Source organism: Brachyistius frenatus, unplaced genomic scaffold (assembly GCF_029030835.1).
Source record: "Brachyistius frenatus isolate BFR_SWC_R1_liver_20210118 unplaced genomic scaffold, ASM2903083v1 Contig_523, whole genome shotgun sequence".
Taxonomy (NCBI): domain Eukaryota; kingdom Metazoa; phylum Chordata; class Actinopteri; family Embiotocidae; genus Brachyistius; species Brachyistius frenatus.
In genome coordinates this window covers 45,001-66,101 of record NW_027211122.1, presented here as the reverse complement: position 1 = coordinate 66,101, position 21,101 = coordinate 45,001, and the positions used below count along the sequence as shown (strand labels likewise).

The 21,101-nt window shown below is 48.8% G+C and overlaps 3 protein-coding genes across 4 annotated transcripts; 1 reads left to right on the top strand and 2 right to left on the bottom strand.

Annotated features, from left to right (window-relative positions):
• Nucleotides 1-869: 869 nt before the first annotated feature.
• On the top strand, nucleotides 870-2,376 carry LOC138614564 (complement C1q tumor necrosis factor-related protein 3-like). The gene is made up of 3 exons (XM_069688086.1): nucleotides 870-1,116; nucleotides 1,209-1,346; nucleotides 1,629-2,376. Exons 1-3 carry the CDS (start codon nucleotides 924-926, stop codon nucleotides 1,898-1,900), a joined length of 603 nt encoding a protein of 200 aa, XP_069544187.1. The 5' UTR covers nucleotides 870-923; the 3' UTR covers nucleotides 1,901-2,376.
• A 2,142-nt stretch (nucleotides 2,377-4,518) lies between these two features.
• On the bottom strand, nucleotides 4,519-10,787 carry LOC138614556 (myosin-6-like). Its single transcript, XM_069688069.1, has 2 exons — nucleotides 4,961-10,787; nucleotides 4,519-4,573 (listed from the first exon to the last, which is right to left on the bottom strand). The coding sequence occupies exon 1, from the start codon at nucleotides 10,785-10,787 to the stop codon at nucleotides 4,983-4,985; it is 5,805 nt and encodes a 1,934-aa protein (XP_069544170.1). The 3' UTR covers nucleotides 4,519-4,573; nucleotides 4,961-4,982.
• A 1,567-nt stretch (nucleotides 10,788-12,354) lies between these two features.
• Nucleotides 12,355-19,307, bottom strand: LOC138614558 (serine/threonine-protein kinase PAK 6-like). Of its 2 annotated transcripts, none has more exons than XM_069688073.1 (9): nucleotides 19,267-19,307; nucleotides 16,730-16,984; nucleotides 15,476-16,141; nucleotides 14,944-15,318; nucleotides 14,487-14,620; nucleotides 14,278-14,404; nucleotides 13,962-14,087; nucleotides 13,743-13,874; nucleotides 12,355-13,388 (listed from the first exon to the last, which is right to left on the bottom strand). In XM_069688073.1, the coding sequence occupies exons 2-9, from the start codon at nucleotides 16,940-16,942 to the stop codon at nucleotides 13,221-13,223; spliced, it is 1,941 nt and encodes a 646-aa protein (XP_069544174.1). In that variant the 5' UTR covers nucleotides 16,943-16,984; nucleotides 19,267-19,307; the 3' UTR covers nucleotides 12,355-13,220. The 2 variants fall into 2 exon arrangements, with proteins under 2 accessions (XP_069544174.1, XP_069544175.1); XM_069688074.1 differs by lacking the exon at nucleotides 19,267-19,307 and adding an exon at nucleotides 17,146-17,626.
• Nucleotides 19,308-21,101: the final 1,794 nt, after the last annotated feature.

The window sequence follows — 21,101 nt, the reverse complement described above, 5'->3', positions numbered from 1 at the left end:
AACGGGCGGAAAGTTCTAAAACCAACTGAAGACTCCAAAAAAGACTGAAACCTCTAAAAAAACAAAGAGACCGAAGGCTCTAAAACAGACTGAGGACTCCTCTGCAGTGGCCGGGACAGTGAGGACATTCAAACTGCACAGATTCACTTCCTGTTTCTACACAAAGAGTCGATGCAGCCAAACAACTTTTAACGGCTTTAAAAAAAAACAACAAAAAAAAAAACTCAATAAAGCAAAGAGATTAATTCAGGAGATGGTGGGACGATCCGAACCCCGTCTGACGGGATTAAAACGAGCCTCATTCTTCTGATGGACCGACCCGCCGACCAGGACGCGTCCTTGACAAACGCATCTCATCATATTTACAGATTAAATCAGATCTCGGATTATCAGATGGATTACTGGGGAATAAAAATGCAGGTGTTTTGTTTTTGTTTTTTTTGGGACTCGGTTACGTTTTTTAGATGTGAAGCAATTCTTGTTAGAAGTGGAGCCACGTTTTAAAAACGAGTTTTAAGCACGAGTACAGACGAAGGGAACCTCGGTGGTCCGTTAAGCTCCGCCCCTCCGGCCTGTGCTCGTTTTGTCTTGCCTTGATGTTTCAGGCCTTCGTTCGGTGGTGAATCAAATGAAATGAAGGTTTACATCCCGAAAACAGTCCGTCGACCTCCTGAGTCACATCAAGACCCCCGAAGAACCAGAACAGACCTGCAGGCCGAAGCTCGTTTCTACACTCTGGTTTTATTTTCACTCAGATTATGCCGACTCAGCTGTCGGTGAAGCATTAACAGAACTGATCATTCCAGATATTGATCGAATCGGTTTCATCATCTGAACCCTGGACAGCTGGTCCGGAGGTTCAGATGATAAAACCCGACGGCGTCTCCTGTCCTGCCGTCAGTCCGCTCGTCCTCCCGTAAAAGATGATGTCCCCCTCGGTTCCGATCGTGTTGCTGGTCTGCATTCTGGTTCGTGTCCGGGCTCAGATGATCTGGACGGGAGGCGATGGAGACGCGCTCGCACGTCCTGAGAAAACCCCGGAAGAAGAACTGCGAATCCTGGTGCAGCAGCTGGCAGCCAGAGTCCAGAGGCTGGAGGCCGAGAGCGAGAACAGAAGTCGGTCGGCTTTTATTCCCCTTCAGGACGAGAAGTTTGTGTTTTTGTTTCTGAGTCCGTCTTCTTTAATGTGACCATGTGACCTCCAACAGATGTATATCAGGCGGCCTTCTCCGCCTCGCTCGTCACCGATGGGCAAAAGATCCATCAGGGGCCTTTGGACAACAGCACCACGCTGGTGTTCAAGAAGGTGACGACAAACATCGGGAACGCGTACGATCTGGACACGGGTACGACTCGGCCGCTCCTTGTTGTTTGTTTGTTTTTAAGTGTAGAAGAGACTAAAGGCTAAAACCAACACGTTGACACCCTCCGGCAGTGAAGAGTCGTTCACCGAACGTCTCCCGCCCTGACCTGACAGCAACGCGTGTAATTCACCCGCCTGTCCACCGGAGGGCAGCGTGACCGTGTGAAGTTAAATGCTAGAAACTTGGCAACGACTCGCTGCCCTCTAGTGGACGGGTGGAAGTATTACAGGCTGTGCTCCTTTTCACCCTGTTCTCGGACCGCAGGCGTCTTCACCGCCCCCGTGAAGGGACTCTACTACATCCGGTTCACCGGCTTCGTCGGAGAGTCGGGTACCTTGAACGCAGCGCTGTTTAAGAACGACCAGAACATGTTCGCGATCTACGACACTCGGGGCGTCCACGGCAGCAGCTCCAACGGCATGCCGCTGGTCCTGGAGACGGGCGACCGGATCTACATCACCCTCTGGGCCGGCACCAGCGTCTTCGACCAGAGTCGGCTCACCACCTTCAGCGGCTTCCTCATCTCCCCCCTGTAGAGACGGAGGAGGAGGGTGGAGGGAGCTGGAGGAGTCACTCAGTAATTCAACTTTGATCTCACAACAGCAGGAAGGCAGATTTTGGGAGAAATGTTTTTAGGCCAAAAAACACGAGAAAATCGAAACACATTTTGGGACAAAACTTCAACAACACATCATGAAATTTAAAGTTTTTTTTAAAAAGCTGTTTTATTCTCCAACGTGAATCACGCACACAGAAATCCTCATCCTGGATAATGGATGGAAAAAAAAATCCTCATTCAAATCCACCTGTAAAACAGTACAACTACCTGAGCTCGTATGTTGATAGATTTACAAACAGGACGTTTTTATCCACATCAGATGAACATGACCTTTACAGATGGTCTACGAGCACAAGATGTTCTGGAAAAAGTTGATTTATTGTTGAAATTTTCCCTAAAACATTTGGTCTCTTCTGCTGGATTTATTTTGAACAAATAAAACTGCATTTCGAATCCGTTCAGTCTCGACTAATACATACTAATCACTCACATCAACACTTCAACCATGATCGATAACTAATCAAAACGAACATACAGACAGATTTTATTTTGAAAGGAGTCACCAGTGTCCAGTAAACTTATACTCCTTCTTCCCGACCTCGGACCCCGAGGAGTCCGTCTCCGTCCACCCGCCTTCGGCCGCCCGGTGGGTCGGTAGGTTGGACGGATCGTCCGCGGTGACAGCAGGCGGCTCGGCGGTGCTTGGAGCCGGAGAAGTGACGTCCTGGCCGGCCTGGGGGGGCTCCGCGGGGGGTCCGGCAGAGGGGACCGAGGTAACCGGAGTGTCCCCGGGAGGGACTTCCGTGGACCCGGTGCTGGGAGTACTAGGAGTACTGGGAGTAAAAGTACTTTTATCAGATGTATTAATTTGAGTTTCAGTCGTCACGTGACTCTCTTTCTCAATAGATCTATTACTGATCACGTCACGGTCCCTGTTTAAAGAGTTATTTTCATCGACATCACATTTTGTTTTATTTCTAAAGTTTTTTGCAGCTTCAGCTTCAGTAAGATTCACTTCAGTCCTAGAGGTCCCGGTCCCGCTCCTGGCGCGGGTCAGTCCCGGTCCAGCTGTGGGTCTCCAGATGAGGCTGTAGTAAACAGCCAGGAGGACGGCCGCCAGAGACACGGAGAGCACGTAGGCCGCCGCGGTGGTCAGTCTCACCCACTTCCTGTTGGCTTTGGCCACCAGCCTCGCCTTCTGCTCCCCGGTGTAGGTGGCAGGCTTTCCCCGCTCCGCAGCGCCCAATCCCGGGGTCCAGTTCATCGGGTCCCGCATGGTCTGACGGTGCTGCTGGTCAGGGTCCGGTGGAGGTAGACGAGTGTTTGGTCGGTCGCAGCCGAACAGAGTGCCTGCAGACCGGCGAAGAGCCGTTAGCGTCCCGGTTCCTCCACCATCCTGATGTGGACCAACAGCTGGATCCTCCGGAGGGTCATATTCAGACTGTCAAGTTAAACCGACTCAAGGCGGACCGGAAACTCCCAGGCCACGCCTTCAAAATAAAAGCCTGGTGTTCAGAAATGATTTTGGTGCCCTTTTAAAAACCTGTTCTTCTGTTTATGTTGAGGGTTAAACAGGTTTTACACGATTTTTTTTTTTTTTTTAAACAGTAAAAAGCTATGGGAACGATTGCAGAAAAATAATAAGTTAAAAATAGTTAAAAGTAGACACCTCAGCATTTTTTTTTTTTTTACATTTTACATGGTATCTTTAAAAAGCAGTTAAAAGCTGAATCTATTGTGCTCTTGTTATCGTGGTAGGACGCCAGTGCAATACTTAAAGACGTCACTAGATGGCGCACAGCTCTCAGGAGGAGCCTAACGGCCCTAAAAGCTAAAGTTGTCTGCCTCTTTGTTTCTGCACTCAGGTGTGTTAATATTCCTCAGTATCAGCGACAAGAGTGCAGTAAATTGTTGGAGATAATGTGCAGTGCAGCTACATAATAAAGAGCAAACGCTTCTCTTCACAGTCAGTTAACACGTTTTCTGGTAGTTCGTGAGACTTGAGGCTCGTACAGAGGTTTGTTAACACAGCGGAGGTTTATTGTGAGCGTTGAATGTATTGAATGTTGAATGAATGTTAGTTAAATCTACCTGTGTAATCTGTTTTACTATTTGTGCTGCAGAAGCGATGAGTTGTACAGACACGGCAGCTAAATGAGAAAAAAAATAGTTTTCTTTTTTGTTGTTGTCAGTATGTGACTGAAGAACATTTATGTGGTTAAATGACTCAGTTTGAAGCAGATAACTCAGTCTGGTTCTATTTCAACTAGAGTTTTAATCTGTTTTTAATTAGAAATCTGTGTTTTATTAACATTTATGAACAAATGAACTCAGCAGTTTGATGGTCAGATAAAGAACAGACAGACGAGCTCTGCGGTCGGTAGGAATTTTATTTCTACATATTAATGTAATAATCTCATGGTCACTTATTGATCACAGTATTCCAGTATTGATCCTACCACCTGATGGGAAACTGATGGAAGAAAAATCAGAGGTATGTTGCTCTGAAGTCAAACCTAAAGACCTCCACTAAAGTTACACTCAGTGATTCTAATCAATAACTGATCACTGTTAACGGTGATGGAATAATTGTTACTTGGTTTTAGGTTCCACAGCGTCTCCGGTCCCAAACATGCAGGAACAGGAACACCTGTCAATCAAAACAGACACATTGACGAGCTGCGACAAAAACTTTTTCCAGAGATGAAAACTCGCCTTTCACGCTTCACCGTATAAACAAGTTAAAAACCCACTAAAACTCAAGATTCACTTATTTAGCTTTGATCACAGCTTTCAGTCACATCTCATGGCTTTCATCACACATCACATGGTCTCCATGGAGACGGTCAATCTGCCATCCAATGACCAAAGTGTTGTTGCATCATAAGTATGTGGATCACTTAGCGTCCGCCGACGAAGACCATGAGGTGAGGTTGGCAGATCTAGTAAGTGGACCTTTAATAAGCTTTAGTTGTTGTTTTCATTCATGTTTTTTGTTTATAGAGGTTTGACTGTGAGGTGAATATTTGGAGCCCACCTGTGATGTTCTGGGACCATCCTCACTCATCCATGCCCTTCTTGGAGGGTCCGTCCCGGGTCTTCGCCCTCAGCTTGTTTACTTGCGACTCGGCGATGTCGGCTCGCTCCTCGGCCTCGTCCAGCTCGTGCTGCAGCTTGCGGAGTTTGGCCATGTTGTTGTTGGCGGCCTCCTCCGCCTCCTCTGCGGCATGTTTGTAGGACTTGACCTTGAGCTGCAGCTTGTCCACCAGGTCCTGGAGGCGGGCCAAGTTCTTGCGGTCCTCCTCGGTCTGGTAGGTGAGTTCTTTGATCCGGCGCTCGTACTTGCGGACCCCCTTGATGGACTCTGTTCCCCTCTTCTGCTCCGCCTCCAGCTCGTTCTCCAGGTCTTTGATGCGCGCCTCCAGTTTCTGGAGCTGCTTCTTGCCGCCCTTCATGGCGATCTGCTCGGCCTCGTCCAGACGGTGCTGCAGGTCTTTGATGGTCTGCTCCATGTTCTTCTTCATGCGCTCCAGATGGGCACTGGTGTCCTGCTCCTTCTTCAGCTCCTCGGCCATCATGGCTGCATCGGTGATGGCCTTCTTTGCCTTCTCCTCAGCGTTGCGGTTCTCCTGTATGGCCTCCTCTATCTCGTTCTGTAGGTGGAGGAGGTCTGCTTCGTGCTTCTTCTTCTGGTTGATCAGGCTGGTGTTTTGGGAGTGCAGGAGCTGCATGCGCTCTGTCGCATCAATCAGCTCCTGTTCAGCCAGTTTCCGACTTCTCTCCGTCTGCTCGAGGGCGGCCCTCAATTCCTCCAGCTCAGCCTGGATCAGGTTGTTCCGGCGTTCAAGCAGAGCAATATTTTCTTTCAGGTCGTCGTTGCCGTGCTGGGTGTCGTCCAGCTGCAGCTGAGTGTCCTTCAGATACGCCTGGAGGTTCTTGAGCTGCTTCTGGGTGTCGGCTGCCTGCCTGTTAGCTTGGCTCAGCTGGATCTCCATCTCGTTGAGGTCACCGTCCATCTTCTTCTTCACTCTCAAGGCCTCGTTCCGGCTCCTGGTCTCAGACTCCAGCGAGGACTGAAGGGACTCAAGCATCCGTTGGTAGTTTCTCTTGGCCTGCTCCATCTCCTCGTCTTTTTCCGCCACCTTGCGCTCCATCTCGGCCTTCACTTGGTGGAACTCCAGCTGGGCTCGGAGGATCTTGCTCTCTTCGTGCTCCAGGGAACCCTCTGCTTCCTCCAGCGCCGACTGCAGCTCGGCCTTTTCTTGTTCGAGCTGCTTCCGGATCTTCTCCAGTTCATGGCCGCTCCGGCCGCCCTCCCCGAGCTGGTCAGTGAGGTCACAGATCTCCTCTTGCAGGTTCTTGTTCTCTCGCTTCATAGTCTCAAGCTGATCCAGTGACTCCTCGTAGGCGTTCTTCAGTTTGAAGAGCTCAGTGCTCAGAGACCGAGCCTCCTTCTGGGAGGCCTCTAATTCACACTGCGACTCCTCAAACTTTTGCTTCCACTCTGCCAGAACTTTGTCAAAGGTTCTTTGTTTTTTGTCCAGTGTTGCAGATGCTGCATTGGATCTCTCGAGGTCCAGCATCAGGTCTTCAATCTCATTTTGGAGGCGGTGTTTGGTCTTCTCGAGGGAAGAAGACTTTGCGTTCACGGCCTCGATGGCCTCCTCGGCCTCTTGCAGTCTCACAACCAGCTTCTTCTTTGCCTCCTCCAACTCCTCTGCTCTCTGGATCCCGTCGGTTTCGTACTTCGTCCTCCACGCGGAGACCTCGGTGTTGGATTTGGACAGAGCTCTCTGCAGCTCGGCCTTGGCTTCCTGCTCTTCTTCGAACTGTTCTCGGAGCAGATCACAGTCGTGACGAGCTGATTGCACAGCGTGGGCGAGGGCGTTCTTCGCCTTCACTTCCTCTTCCAGCTGTCTGCGCAGGTCTTCCACCTGCTGGTTGTACGAGTTCTTCCCTCTGGTCAGCTGTGATATCAGACACTCCTTCTCCTCCAGCTGCCTTCCAAACTCGCCGTTCTCCGTGAGCAGCTTGGCCCTTTGGGTCGTCAGGTCATTGACGGTCCGTTGAGCCTCCTCGTGTTTACTCTTGTACTCGTTCATGTTGTCTTCCATCGTCCGGCACATCTTCTCTATGTTCGACTTGGCCTTCACCACGCTCTCCATGTTCGAAGACAAGTCGTCCAGCTCCAGCTTCAGCTCACTCTTTTCTTTCTCCAGTTTCTGCTTCACACGCTGCAGGTTGTCAATTTGTTCTCCCAGCTCGGCGACACTGTCTGCGTGTTTCTTCCTCAGGGTGGCACCGGTGGCCTCGTGTTGGAGGGTGGATTCCTCCAGCTCCCTGCGCAGCTTTTGAAATTCAGCATCTCTCTTCTTATTCAGCTCCACCTGAACTGATGTGGCTCCACCTGCTTCCTCCAGCCGTTCGCTGATGTCCTCCAGCTCTCGGGAAAGATCAGAGCGCTGCTTCTCCACCTTCGCCCGGGCTGCTCGCTCAGCATCCAGCTCCTCCTCGAGCTCCTCGATCCTCGCTTGATTTTCTTTCAGCTTCTTCTGGAGCTGAATTGAGGCAACCTGCTCATCTTCTAGCCTTGAATTGATATGGTTGACCTCAAAGTCTTTTTTCTTGAGCTTTTCCTCCAGCTGCTGCTTGTCATTCTCCAAATCCATCAGACTCTCCTGGGTCAGTTTCAGGTCCCCCTCGAACTTCCTCTTTGAGCGCTCCAGGTCCATCCTAACTTTCTTCTCTTGTTCCAGCGAGCCCTCCAGATCGTCCACCTGTTGCTCCAGCTTAGCTTTAGCTTTGGTCAAACTGTTGGCTTTGTCTTCTTCACTCTGCAGGTCATCCAGTGTCTGCTGGTGAGCCTCCTGAAGTGCCTTCTTCTCTTTTGTCAGCTTCATGATGTTGTCATCCTGGGATGCCATCTCCTCTGTCAGGTTTTTCACCTTATTCTCTGTGGCATGTTTCTCTTTTTCCACCTTGGCTAAAGTTAGCTCCAGGTCATCAATATCTTTTTTCAGCTCAGAGCATTCGTCTTCGAGCTTGCGTTTCTTGGCTGTAAGATCTGCGTTCAGCTCCTCTTCATCCTCCAGTCTCTCCGTCATCTCTTTCTGCTTGGCCTCCAGTTGAATCTTGCTCTTTATGAGCTGTTCGCAGCGCTCCTCAGCATCCGTCAGAGTGTCCTGTTCAGACTGAATTTGCAGAGTCATATCGTTCTTCTCTTGGAGAAGAGTCACTATTTTCTCCTCTACTTCCTTCCGTCTTGCCTCTGATTTCTCCAACGCTTCCTTCAACTTGTTGAATTCATCCTTCATGTTGGCCATCTCCTTCTCAGACTCGGCGCTCTTCAGCAGGGGTTTGATCTTGAAGAAGAGCTTCATCCAGGGCCAGTTCTTCACACCCAGGAAAGATCGAAGGTTCCACTGGATCACCATCAGGGCATCTCTTCGTTCCACGAGCTTAATAAACTCCGCCCTCATGAGGAGTGCGCGGGCGTTGGCCTGGATCCTGGTGATGATTCGAGAGAGTTGCTCGTCTCGCATCTCCTCCAGCGTCCCCAGCAGGCCGGCTTTAAAGAAGACTTTTGTGTGGCCAAACCTATACTGAGTGTGGTCGATGTCCAGCGATCCCAACAACTTTTCGGCACTCTTCTTACAGTCGATGAACTGACCGTCGGGGATGGCAGAGGCATTCAGGATCCTGTACCGCTGCTTAAAGTCACCATAGAGCACCCTGTTTGGGAAACCCTTCCTGCAGATCCTGATACCTTCCAGGACACCGTTACAGCGCAGCTGGTGCATCACAAGGCAGTTGTCCATGACTCCAGGAATTTTCTTCTCGTTTGGAATCAGACAGCGGACAAAGTGGGGATGCGTGGTCTTCAGGTTGTTCATCAGCTTGTTCAGGTTTTCCCTGTGAAGAGCCGACACCGTCTGGAACGAGGAGCCTTTCTTCTTGGCTCCTTTGCCACCTGCTTTGTCTCCACCTTCATTTCCTGAATAGCTTGAAAACAGCACACTGAGGAGCTTCAGAGAGGATTTCTGGTAGAGGCCCACCACAGTTTCATTCAGGGGGTCTTTGTTTTTCACCAGCCAGTTACCAATGTTGTAGTCCACCATGCCGGCATAGTGAACCAGGGTAAAATGAGCCTCTGATTTGCCCTTTGCTGCCCTCGGCTTCTCAAACATCTTATTCTTGCCCAGATGATTATCATAGAGCTTGGACTTGAAGGTCTGGTCACTGGCTTTGGGAAACATGCACTCTTCCTCCAGAATCGACAGGATCCCAAGCGGCTTTTCAATCAGGTCAATACAGGCCTGCAAGTCCATCCCAAAGTCGATGAACTCCCAGTCGATTCCTTCTTTTTTGTACTCCTCTTGTTCCAGGACAAACATGTGATGGTTGAAAAACTGTTGCAGCTTTTCATTGGTGTAGTTGATGCACAGCTGCTCAAAGGTGTTGAAATCAAAGATCTCAAATCCAGCAATGTCCAGCACCCCTATGAAGTGCTGACGGTGCTGCTTTGTGTCCAGTGACTGGTTGATTCGCACCACCATCCAGTTGAACATCTTTTCATACACTGACTTAGCCAGAGCACCGATGGCATAGTAGACCTGTTCCACACTTTGGCCTTTGGTGACATATTCGTTTCCTACCTTGACTCTGGGATGGCACAGCCCTTTGATGAGGTCGGCAGAGTTCAGCCCCATCAGGTAAGCGGATTTATCGGCATCCTCGGTCCCGTCAGGCTCGGCCTGCTCCTCGCGCTGCTTCTGTTTGAACTTCAGGTTGCCGTAGTGCATGATGGCACCGGTCAGCTTGTAGACGCCCATCTTCTCCTCTGGAGTGAATCCGAGCACATCGAAGGCGCTGTCGGTGGCCATCAGCTCCTCCGAGTCGTTGATGGAGGCGACTGTTATCTCTCCCTGGGAGATGTAGGAGTAGTCGTATGGGTTGTTGGTGATCAGCAGCATGTCCAGCAGCTCTGGCTTCTGATTGGACAGGATCTGGTAGAAGATGTGGTAGTTCCTCTCAGCCTTGAGCTGATAGGAGACCCGTGACTTCTCCAGCAGGTATGTCTCAATATCAGCGGACGACAGCTTGCCGCTCGTGCCGAAATGAATTCGGATGAATTTTCCAAATCGAGACGAGTTATCGTTTCTCAGCGTTTTGGCGTTGCCGAAGGCTTCCAGCGCCGGGTTCGCCTGGATGATTTGATCCTCCAGCGTCCCCTTGCTGCTGTCTTTTTTGCATGCACCTCCGACCGCAGCGATGCTGGCAAAGTACTGGATGACTCTCTTGGTGTTCACCGTCTTTCCTGCACCGGATTCTCCGGTGATGAGGACGGACTGGTTCTCCCGGTCGGTCAACATGTACTGGTAGGCGTTATCAGAGATGGAGAAGATATGAGGTGGGGCCTCAGTCCTTTTCTTCCCCCTGTAGGCCGCCACTACCTCGGAGTCGTAGACAGGGAGCCACTTGTACGGGTTGACGGTGACGCAGAAGAGCCCGGAGTAGGTGTAGATCATCCAGGCGGCGTAACGCTCTTTGAGGTTAAACAGCACGGCGGGCTCGTGGAGGAACGTGAACATCGCCATGTCTTCGATTTTATCGAATTTCGGCGGGTTCTGGGGGTGAACGTCGGATTCCTTCACGGTCACCGTCGTTGCATCCTCCTTCTTGACAGTAACCATCCCTCCGTCTTTGCCCTGGATTTGTCCTTTCATGTATTCCACCTTGTCGTCGATGACAAAACACTGGGTCTTGATGTCAAAAGCTCTGGTCTGAGCCTCCAGGCGCTCTTTGTCCGACTTCCTCAGGTACGGAGCCGCCTTCCCAAATTCGGCCATCAGAGCGTCACCCATGGTTGAGGGTGGAGATGAGAAAGCAGAATAACCTGAGAGGAGAGAGATGAAGAACTGCCGCCTTCCTCGCAGCGGGGTGACGTTTATAAAGGTTTCCCGTGGACCAAATTAGGAGATAACTGCTGAAAACAAAAGACAGCACAACTAAATTTGTCCCGGGATGCGAGCTCTCCACGAGGGCAGATTCAGGACCTTTGGCTGTCAAAGTCCATTTTAGGAAGAGCAGAGTTTGTCTGCTTATCTGCCTGCTGATAGAGGCGCCTGACACCTCTTCATTTAGACTCTACTTCTCCTGTATCCTCACTGCAGCTAACCCTCTGCTCAATCACCAGAGTCATTGCACATGCATTTAATGCGGTTTGTTATGAATTCATCTTTTTATTGGCATCTTTTTTTTTTTTCTTTTTCTGAAAAACGTATAAATCTTTTTAAAATGGTTCTTAATTTATATTTGAAGATGACTAAACAATGAAACAATTACTGCAAAGAATAACCTGCCCTCATCCTCATGTTAATGGATTCATAGGAATGGTAGAAATAAATCCACGAGAATAATTTAATTCAGTTCTTTTTATTACCAAAATGTATTTCTTAAATGTATTTCCAAGTAATTTTTTGTCATCTTATTGTTGTTTATTATTGATCCTGTCAAATTGCCTTCAGCTAGGGAGGTAAGTTAAATCGATAATAAATATAGGAAATACGTTTTTATTTTTCTTGTTTTAAGTCCTAACGGTCACAGATGAAACTAAAAGACCTGTTTCTTCTTTAAGTTTGTTTTTAAGGATCTTTTTTTTAGATGCAGCTGATGTTCGAGTTGTTCAACCTTACAAACGTAAAGTCTGTCTTCTTTTGATCAAAGTGAGTCCTGATGTTGTTTGGTGTTGAAGTTTGAATCTAAATCTTCACATCCCCGCTATGTTTATCTATGCTATTAGATAAATTATACATTTTCTCTTCAAAATCCAGTTTTCTTATTTTAAGTTATATTTACATGTTTCCCAGCATGCATTGCATTGCAGTCAAAGTCCTTTTTTCTCTACTGTAAATGTAAAACTCAGACTCTGATTTAAACGAAGTAGCAGACGTGTTGAACACGTGTGACATGAATGAAGATGGTTTAATGTTCGTCACGCAGAACTTTAATAAAACGCGTCTCCGTGAAGCGGCTGCAGGTTTGTGATGAGACTCGCTCTGATATGAAGAGCGTGCTGTGACGAGCTCAAGTGTTTCCGTCTCTTTATCTGTGACAGTCGGAGTCTTCGACCTCCAAATAGAAACCCGGAGGCGCTTCATCAGTTTTTATCTGAGATGTGCGGAGGATCCTTCGGACTCAGAGTCTGAACAAAGACTGCAGACGTCAGTTGAGTTTTTTGTGATTGTTCTGGCATCGAAAATGTTTGATTTTGCGTTGGCAAAAATGTTACAACGTTAAACGTTACAATGACATTTTTTGGAGTTTTAAGTGAGTTTTTTGTGGTAAAATTGTGGAAATTAGAAAAGGTCTACAGCAGATGCAACGTCGTCATCGTCACAGGAGAAAATAATCAACACGTCTGTTTCGGAACAGAAATGTTTTATTGATAATAATAATAATTACCAATCAGCAGACTGATCATGAATCAAGTTTCATTTAAACTGTTATTATTTTCCATGTTGACTTTATGCGACAGATTCATTATTACGTGTTTTGATGTTTATTGTAGTGAAGCTCTGATACAGAGAAAGTGCTGCTTATTCTGAGCAGCTGACACAAACACAGATTATCTTTATTATTTTCACATCTAGACGTCTCTGTAAAGTGAAATGTGTCTGTCGCAAATATCTGACTTTAAAATATAATAAATCTGGATTCATTTATTCTTGATGTTTTGTTAAAGGCTTGAACTTTCGACCCCGAAATGTTTTTCATTTGTTAATTTTCACGGCTTAAAGAAATGATGATCTGTGAAAACATGAAGGAACCTGAAATGTTAAAAAAGTTTAAAAATAAATCCTCCATTTAACTACAGAACAGGAGGTCAAAGGTCAAACAGGGAGCAGCCCACAGGTGGTCCAGGTCACAGGTAGATACAGGTTGTCACTGTTCACTGACAGGAAACTGTGGACAGACTGTCAAAATAAAATGGCAACTCACTTCCTCCTCTTGCTTAACAGGAATGTTCACAGGTGACATCACAGCTGGAGGTCAAAGTTCACAACCCTGTGACCCTCAGTGTTCAAGCCTTCTGCCGCCCTCACACCGAGTTCACTCACTTGATTGGCTGATGGAGCTCTGACAGGTGGTGAGAAACACTGGTGCGTGATTCGGAGACACCTGAGTCTCAGGTGTGAGGTCAGGTGACTCTCAGGTGATTCTCAGGTGAGTCTTCGATAAGTCTCTGGTGTGATCTCAGGTGATTCTCAGGTGATTCTCAGGTGATTCTCAGGTGTTCAACAGAGCGACATGCGTTTGCGGTGCTGCTCCACCAGCGGCACCAGGCAGCGCGGCGCACCGGCCTGCAGCAGGAACGGGTGCTCCAGCAGGTCGGCGGCGCTGCTGCGCTGCAGTGTGTCACGAGTCAACATGCAGCCCAGGAAGTCCTTCAACACCGGAGACACCTGAACACAAAGAAGCGACATCGTCAGCTAATGCCGAAACTAGCGGATTAGCCAGTTAGCATTTTCATTACTTTCTCAAATTGATCAATAATCTACATTAACCCGAAACACAGAATAAGTGTCGACTGCTCCTAGAAAACCTCGAAAGGTAAGTTTACAGACGTCTGCAGATTTCATCTGGAAATGCTAGAAAAACACGGTCCTCACAATCCATGTTCAGGTCTGGGGTCCCCACCATGTGACAAAGACAAGTTTAAGTGTGTGTGTGTGTGTGTGTGTGTGTGTGTGTGTGTGTGTGTGTGTGTGTGTGTGTGTGTGTGTGTGTGTGTGTGTGTGTGTGTGTTTGTCTCTGACCCTCATGTTCTTGACGCTCGGTGCTGCTTCATCTCTCAGCTTCTTCATGGCGCTGATGGGCGTCTCGCTGAAATACGGCGGCTCTCCGTCCACCATCTCCACCACCATGATGCCGAGAGACCAGACGTCCACCTGTGGAGGAGGGGTCATGAGGTCACAGAGAACTGATTTACCTTGATAACGTTACAGGTGAGGTTATTTCTGTACGTCTGCTCTCACCTCGGTGCCGTACGGTGTTTTGGAGATCACCTCAGGAGCCATCCAGTACGGAGTCCCGACCAGGGATTTCCTCTTCGGGACATCTTTATTGATCTGAGCGCAGAAACCAAAGTCCGACAGTTTGACCTGCAGCAGGAAGAAGAAGAGGAGGAAGAGGAGGGAAACAGCTGTCAGTTTTTATTCAACTATATTACCTGCACAAAAGACCCTCCAGCGAGCTTCCTGTTTCTGAACCAGGAGCGTCCGACACTTTTAGATTTAGCCTTCGAATGATGTCACAGTGACCTCACAACTACAGAAGAACAGAACGCGTTACCCTCCCGTCCAGCGTGAGCAGGATGGAGTCGCTCTTGATGTCCCGGTGGATGACGCCCTGAGAGTGGAGGTAGGACAGCGCCCGCAGGACGCCCTCGCACACCGTCGCTATCTGCTCCTCGTTCAACCTGCGGCACAGAGACGCTGTAAAAAAAACAACAACAACAACAAAAAAGAGAAAGTTCCAGTCGAGACCGACTTCCTGCTCACCTGGTCTCACTGACGATGTGGGTTAGAGCGCCGCCCTGCAGGTACTCCATGACGACCCACAGCTCCTCCTCCACCAGAGCGCTGCGGTACATCTCCACCACGTTCTGGTGCTGGTAGTCCCTCATGATCTTCACCTGAGAGAAACAAAGGGAGGGACGGAGCTGCTGATGATGTCGCACAGAGAACCATTGCCATGGAGGGGGGGGGGGGGGTTTGCTTCCCCTGAGGATGTCTTCTCAGGCAGAAGCAGCTCCACTAATCACATTGCAGCAAATGTTTTCTGACCAATCAACACTGATTACGCAGGAGATGAAGACTACATATGTTCCTTTAAAAAAAAAAAAAAAAAAAAAAACTTTACCCGATGTTTACTGTAAATTTCAAATAAAGTTTATGGAACTTGTTTCCAGCTAAAAGCAGGGAAGCTAAAGCTCCGCCCCCATCACCCCACCTTTACCTCGTTAAAGAGAAGCTCCCGGCGCTGCTGCTTCCTCAGGTCCATCATCTTCACGGCCACCTGCCGCCCGCTGTGCCGCTCTCGGGCGATGCACACCACCCCCGTGGACCCCTCGCCGATCTTCACGAAGTTCTCAAGAGTCGTCCGAGGATCGCCCGGATCCACCACCATCTGCAGCGCCGCCCTGAACTGCTCGTGGGTCACTTTCGGGGGACCTCCGTCAGGTGCCATCTGCGGCGTGGAGGAGGGCGGGTGACCTGAAGAGGTGGCGGGGGAGGGGCGCAGCGAACGCTCAGGAAACCCTCTACCTGTGATGATGGGACTGCTGGTGCTGTTCGGGGGGGGCAGCAGGAGGCGGGAGGAGGGGGAGGTCAGCTGGAGTAGGAGGACAAAAGAAGAAGAATTACAGAGGAGTTGCAGTCTTTATGCTAAGCTACACTAGCGCTCCCCCCTGTTCCCTCTCTTTATGCTAAGCTAAGCTAACCACAAATAGCTCCTTAAAGGCAATGTTCCTTTGACCGAGGGGTCTCACCTGGAGGTCGTAGGAGGAGTGCGGCCTTCTGGGAGTTTCCCTGGAGGAGGACAGCAGGTCGGGTAGTTGATTGACACCTGGTCTCCGGTCGGGCTGGTGATTGACAGCTGGTCTCTGGTCGGGCAAGTGATTGATAGCTAGTTTCCGGTCGGGCAGGTGATTGACAGCTGGTCTCAGCCGCGTCTTGCTGCTTTCCACAGTCTGAAGGTTGTAGTGACAGGAAGCTGGCCTCTGTCTTAGCCCCGCCCCCTCACTGCGGGCGTACGGTCCACATGCCTCATCTACCTCACCTGTGCTTTGAGGTGTCCCAGGTGAGGGGGGCGTGGCCTCAGACAGAGTGCCCACCTGGCAGCTGGACTTGGTCCTCTTCAGGGCTCCGTTGAGTTTCGGGCTGCCGCCCTCGCCGCGCACCTGTCGGATCCTGTCCTGCCAGTAGGTGGAGCTGCCGCTGCCCTTCACGCTGTTGCCGCGGCGACTAAGCTCCTCGTACTGGTAGGACTCGTTCTCGGCCAGTTCCCCGAGGCGACCTAGCGACCTGGCCCGTTTCCGCGCCGACGGGCTGCTGCGACGCAAAGAGTTGGAGCTGGTGACGGACAGACGACTCATCTCGGAGATCACGTGAGTGATGTAGTCGCCGTGACCGATGAAGCTGCCGCGAACGATCGCCTGCAGAGACACGAAACAAACACTCACGCTAACTACCGCTTTTGTTGATGCTATGCAGCTCACCTGAAGACTGATCAGATAATAAGTGAGAGATGAATAAGTCGTAGATAAAGATTTAGAAGCAGAGAGCAGACGGGCTGATTTTTCCTCTGTGAATCGCCTCAGACAAACAGATGTGTCAGCGTCTTTAAAACTCTTTGAAACTGATTCAGAGTTTCTGAGTCACCAGCAAATATTATGACTCACGATAAAACGGATCAACAGCAGCTTATTATCTTAAGTCACTACAGCAGTGATGAAGCCGACATTGTCTCGTTCTGCTGACAAAAAACAACATCGACTCGGTAATAGAGTTAAAAAAAAAAAAAGGTTTAAAAGTTGTACCCGGAGTTCCACAGGGTTCTGTGCCGGGTCTCATGTGGAACCAGAGTTCTGGTTCAGACATCAGTTACAGTAACAAATGTGACCTGTTCGGTTTGCTGGTCGTGATTCGGGTTGTTGAAATGGGCGGCGGTGTGTCACGTCAACATGTGTTTGCCTGAATGTAAACAGATATTAAATAAATTATTTTTTTATATGACCTCTGACCTTCTTGGGTCCGAGTTCGACCTCTGTGATCCTGGAGGGGTCCACCAGGGGGCGTGGCCTCCTCAACGTATCGATGACGCTCTGCCATTGCGGCGGCAGACCCACGTAGCGTCCCGTGGCGACGTCGAACGACGTGTGGACGCGGTGCTGGAAGTCCTGCGGCGCGGAGATCTCCAGCCCGCGCTTCTTCTTCCTGCGGCGGAACATCGCCATGGCAACGCAGCGGCGGTGGCGGCGGCGGCCAGGTGATGAGACCTGAGGGAAACAACAGGGCTGCTGATCAGACTGAAACATGATGGAAGTTACCCTGAACACACTGGACAGACCGACGGCTTCTCTTCCTGCTCAGGTGAGTCACATGACCTCCTCCTCCCTGTCAGCTACAAACCGACCAAACAGCCCAGGTGACATCTCACCTGTTTGCATCTTTACCACCGATAATCCTGCAGATTAGAGCTGCTGTTGAAACTCCGGACTTTATTTTTTTTATCTCCCGAGCGGCTCACCGAGATCACATGAGGGTGGAAACCGGATTTACAGAACCGAGAACACAGATGTTCTGCGTCACAACCTGCTCGGCTCCTTTTACGGCTCGTCCTCATCCAGGTTTATCAGGCGACCTTTGACCTGCGGCAGCTCCCTAACGAGTCTGAGAAATCATTTCATCATTTTAAATAAACGAACAGATTTACATGCAGCAGTTTTTTAAAAATGACGTCGTTAAACTGGTCGGGTGTCTTCAGGTCAACCCGGTCCGGTCCGGATCAGCCTGGATGGAAAACCGAGGCGATGAAGCACCAAGCCCTCCTCCTCTTCATCATCCAGTATCATCACATGTCCCCCTCCTCTTCATCATCCAGTATCATCACATGTCCCCCTCCTCTTCATCATCCAGTATCATCACATGTCCTCCTCCTCTTCATCATCCAGTATCATCACATGTCCTCCTCCTCTTCATCATCCAGTATCATCACATGTCCTCCTCCTCCTACTCTTCCCTTCTCTGACTGACCGGATCAGATCGGTGCACATCCTCCTCCACCCGCCTAAACAAACAGGAGGAGTCCCCTGGTGAACTGTCCCTTTAAGTGCGTGTGTGTGTGTGTGTGTGTGTGTGTGTGTGTGTGTGTGTGTGTGTGTGTGTGACACAAAGCTGCTGACACTGAATACACTCCGTGAATGGACCGCCTGCCTGCAGGCTGGGTGGATTTAAATCAACCGGCTTCAGTTTCCAGTCTGATCCCCAGTTTGATAATCTGGGACGTCCACTAAATTACCCACAATTCACTGGGAGACGTGAACATTTGGCGGGCCAGGTGTCGGTTTACTCCCCCCCCTCCTCCCCCGCGTGTTGAGGTGGTGTTCGTCTCCCTCACAGTCCTGATGGTCCTGCTCAGATCAAAAGCCCGCAGAACCGAACACGTGAAGGTGTCCACATACTTTTGGCCTGACAACGAACACAGGTGAGATTTCATGGTGAAAATTTGAACGTAAGAAATATCCGATTATCAACCGTGAAACCTGAATTATTTGACCTCACATCCGCTGTTAAGTTTGTTTTTCAAACTTCTTTCATTTAATCGCACATGTTTGTAATAAAGAGGCGAGCTGCCGCTGGAACACGTTGATCTGCTGGTTGTAGATGAGCTTGTTTTTTTAGGAGCGTTTCAGGTGTGACTCACTGACATACCTGAGGATTCAAACCCTACATGACCAGACAGCTCCGCCGTGACTCCTCCGTCTGTCAGCTGGAACCAGACTCTCCACCGTGACCCGGCAGCTTTCCCCCGTAACAGCGACCACACACACACACACACACACACACACACACACACACACACACACACACACACACACACACACACACACACACACACAGGCTGCAGAGGTGACGCCAGGAGCAAATCATGACATGGAGGAGGACATCATTGTAACCATGACAACCAGGTAACCGTGATGAAGCACCTGAACGCGGCACGGTTAGTTCTGCAGGGGCTCGAACCTCCGGCCTGATCCGGCAGAGTGGATCTGAGGAAACTCCACAGCTCACAACAAGTCTTCAAACAGAAAACGTTCTTTAAGGAACCCTCAGCACGGTTCTTCAGGTCCGGTTCTACACCGTTAAAGAACCAGAGTGAGGGTTCCGCATATTTCTGCACACATGGGAAAAAAAAACAACCACAAGCATCCACCAAACTCCATTCAAAAATCTGCCCATTTAAGACCCACAGCAGATTACTTGTGTGTGTTCCTCTGCTTCTTCTGTAAATCGGGACCGTGGAGAACGTTCTGCAGGGTTCTCAAACCCATTCACAGTGCAATCTACGGGTTCATAAAGGTTCCAGAGCCTGGTTCTGTAGAGAACCTTTAGAGCAGGGTTCCTTACAGATACAGGACCTTTGTTTATTCCTTACAAGCAGTCTCCTGAGACTCTAGAAAGTTCTTCAGAGCTCAATTAAGATCCACATGGAACCGTTAGAACCCGTTCTGTGGAGAACCCGTTGGTTCCCCTGCAGCGACACAAAACAAGCACTGACCTGGGCGCAGAATCAAGGTGAGCCGCTTCCCGCTGTCGTCCTCCTCACAGTCTGCACGTCTTCCTCCTCCCCCACAGCGCTCACCTGGTTTCAGGTGGAGGGGGCGGGGTTTGGTGTGACTGACTAGTTCAAAGTCAAACAAGCTTTATTGACATGACTGCAGCAGCACGGTCAGAATTCAGGGATTTTTGAACAGAGTCTGGTGTGAATCACGCAGAACTCTCCCTGCAGTTCAGTGTTTAGGAAGGTTTCTGAAAACAACCTGAATACAGACTCAAAGTTTTATTTTGTAGGTCAGAGGTCAACTCGTGACCTCGGCTGAATGTAACCGATCAGAAGCATTGATGAGTGAAGGTGAAGGAATGAAACGTCCCTGAGAGCGGTGGCGAGGAGAAGAAAGAGGAGACGAGGTTTGTGTCTCTGCAGGCTGCAGCTTGTCTCTGCCCTCAGGCACTGCAGGACGTGACTCAACACACAACCAGACTCCGTTCAGCTTTCTCTCAATTTGAGCTCACGGGATGGATCGTCTAAAACGACCAGTTGTATATCAAAGGAATCAGCTTCAGTGTGAACGTGTGATCAATCAGTGATCAATCAGTGATCAATCAGTGATCAATCAGTGATCAATCAGTGATCAATCAGTGATCAATCAGTGATCAATCAGTGATCAATCAGCCAACACACAACCAGACTCCATTCGCTTTTCTCTGGATTGAACCTGCTCAATCAGTGACAGTAAAATCAGCTCGGTCACATGACACAAACATCAAAGTCCTCTCCAGCATTTCCTGCCTGCTTGTTCCCACCGGAACGGGGTTGTTGTGGTAGTTTGTTTTGTTCTTTGTGTTTGTTTATTTACTTGTTTACTTTTTACTTATAGTCCAACATGTTTATATTTTGTATTGATTACTTTACACGTTAACTCTTTTTGTTGTTAATAAAAACAAAAAGGAATCTGATTTACGAATTATTTTTCAGATTGTGTTTGTTTGTTCTGATGCAGTAAACAAACGGAAATGTATTTATATTCCACAGTGTTTACATACAACATGAACGTCTCTGCTGCTCTTCGTCTCACTGCATCCTTTTTAAAATGTTGATGTTTTGTCTAAATCAAGAACAAATACAGAAAAAAACTAAACAAAGCCACATGCATTGAACAAAATACAGATAAATAAACGTTGATCCTGTGTGACACACGAATAAAAATAACAATAATAATTCAGATTGAACACTGTGATGGTTTCCATCAGACCACGGTTTGTTTCAGTTGTTTGAGAGCGCTGCTTTTGAACCGTCGCGCTGTTGTAGTACAGGTGTGTGACCAGGAGGTGGCGCAGTGAGACTGCGTGTGTCTTAGTGTGATACCGGCACCTCGATTCCAGATACATTTAAAACTCATTAAATTCTGTTTTATTTTCACGTGGAAGATACAGAATATGTTCTTTTATTTTGAAATTCATCGGATGTTTGTGGAAGGATCGTCTTCTTCCATCCTGAGAAACTTTACTCCAGATTCTTCAAATAGTTGACGTGTTCACAAAGATGAATGTTTTTGACTCCTAATTAATTCAAAACTGATGGAGACAAAAGTTTAAGATTCAGAATCAGTGATGAAGATGAAACTCTTCAAAGAGTCGACGAAATTAACAAAAAAACAAACAAACAGAGGATTTATTTTCAGGGTTTGTTTTTCTATCTGTTTGTTTATTTGTTTGTTTGTGTTCCAGATGAACAGTCAGGCCTTGATGAGCTCTGTTTCCACCTGCAGGTGAGGCCGCACCTGCGTGACGTCAGAGGCGCCTCAGTCTCATTGGGCTGTCAGCCGCTTCCTG

Bases quoted from the DNA above. Each gene is read 5' to 3' on its own strand.
- LOC138614558 (XM_069688073.1), bottom strand. From the start codon at position 16,942: ATGGCGATGTTCCGCCGCAGGAAGAAGAAGCGCGGGCTGGAGATCTCC. The intron at 15,319-15,475 runs GTGAGACCCCTC...CTCCTACTCCAG, and splicing joins ACTCCTCCTACGACCTCCAG to CTGACCTCCCCCTCCTCCCG. The intron at 14,621-14,943 runs GTAAAGGTGGGG...TGTTTCTCTCAG, and splicing joins GGGAGCTTCTCTTTAACGAG to GTGAAGATCATGAGGGACTA.
- LOC138614564 (XM_069688086.1), top strand. From the start codon at position 924: ATGATGTCCCCCTCGGTTCCGATCGTGTTGCTGGTCTGCATTCTGGTT. The intron at 1,117-1,208 runs GTCGGTCGGCTT...GACCTCCAACAG, and splicing joins GGCCGAGAGCGAGAACAGAA to ATGTATATCAGGCGGCCTTC. The intron at 1,347-1,628 runs GTACGACTCGGC...CTCGGACCGCAG, and splicing joins CGCGTACGATCTGGACACGG to GCGTCTTCACCGCCCCCGTG.
- LOC138614556 (XM_069688069.1), bottom strand. From the start codon at position 10,787: ATGGGTGACGCTCTGATGGCCGAATTTGGGAAGGCGGCTCCGTACCTG.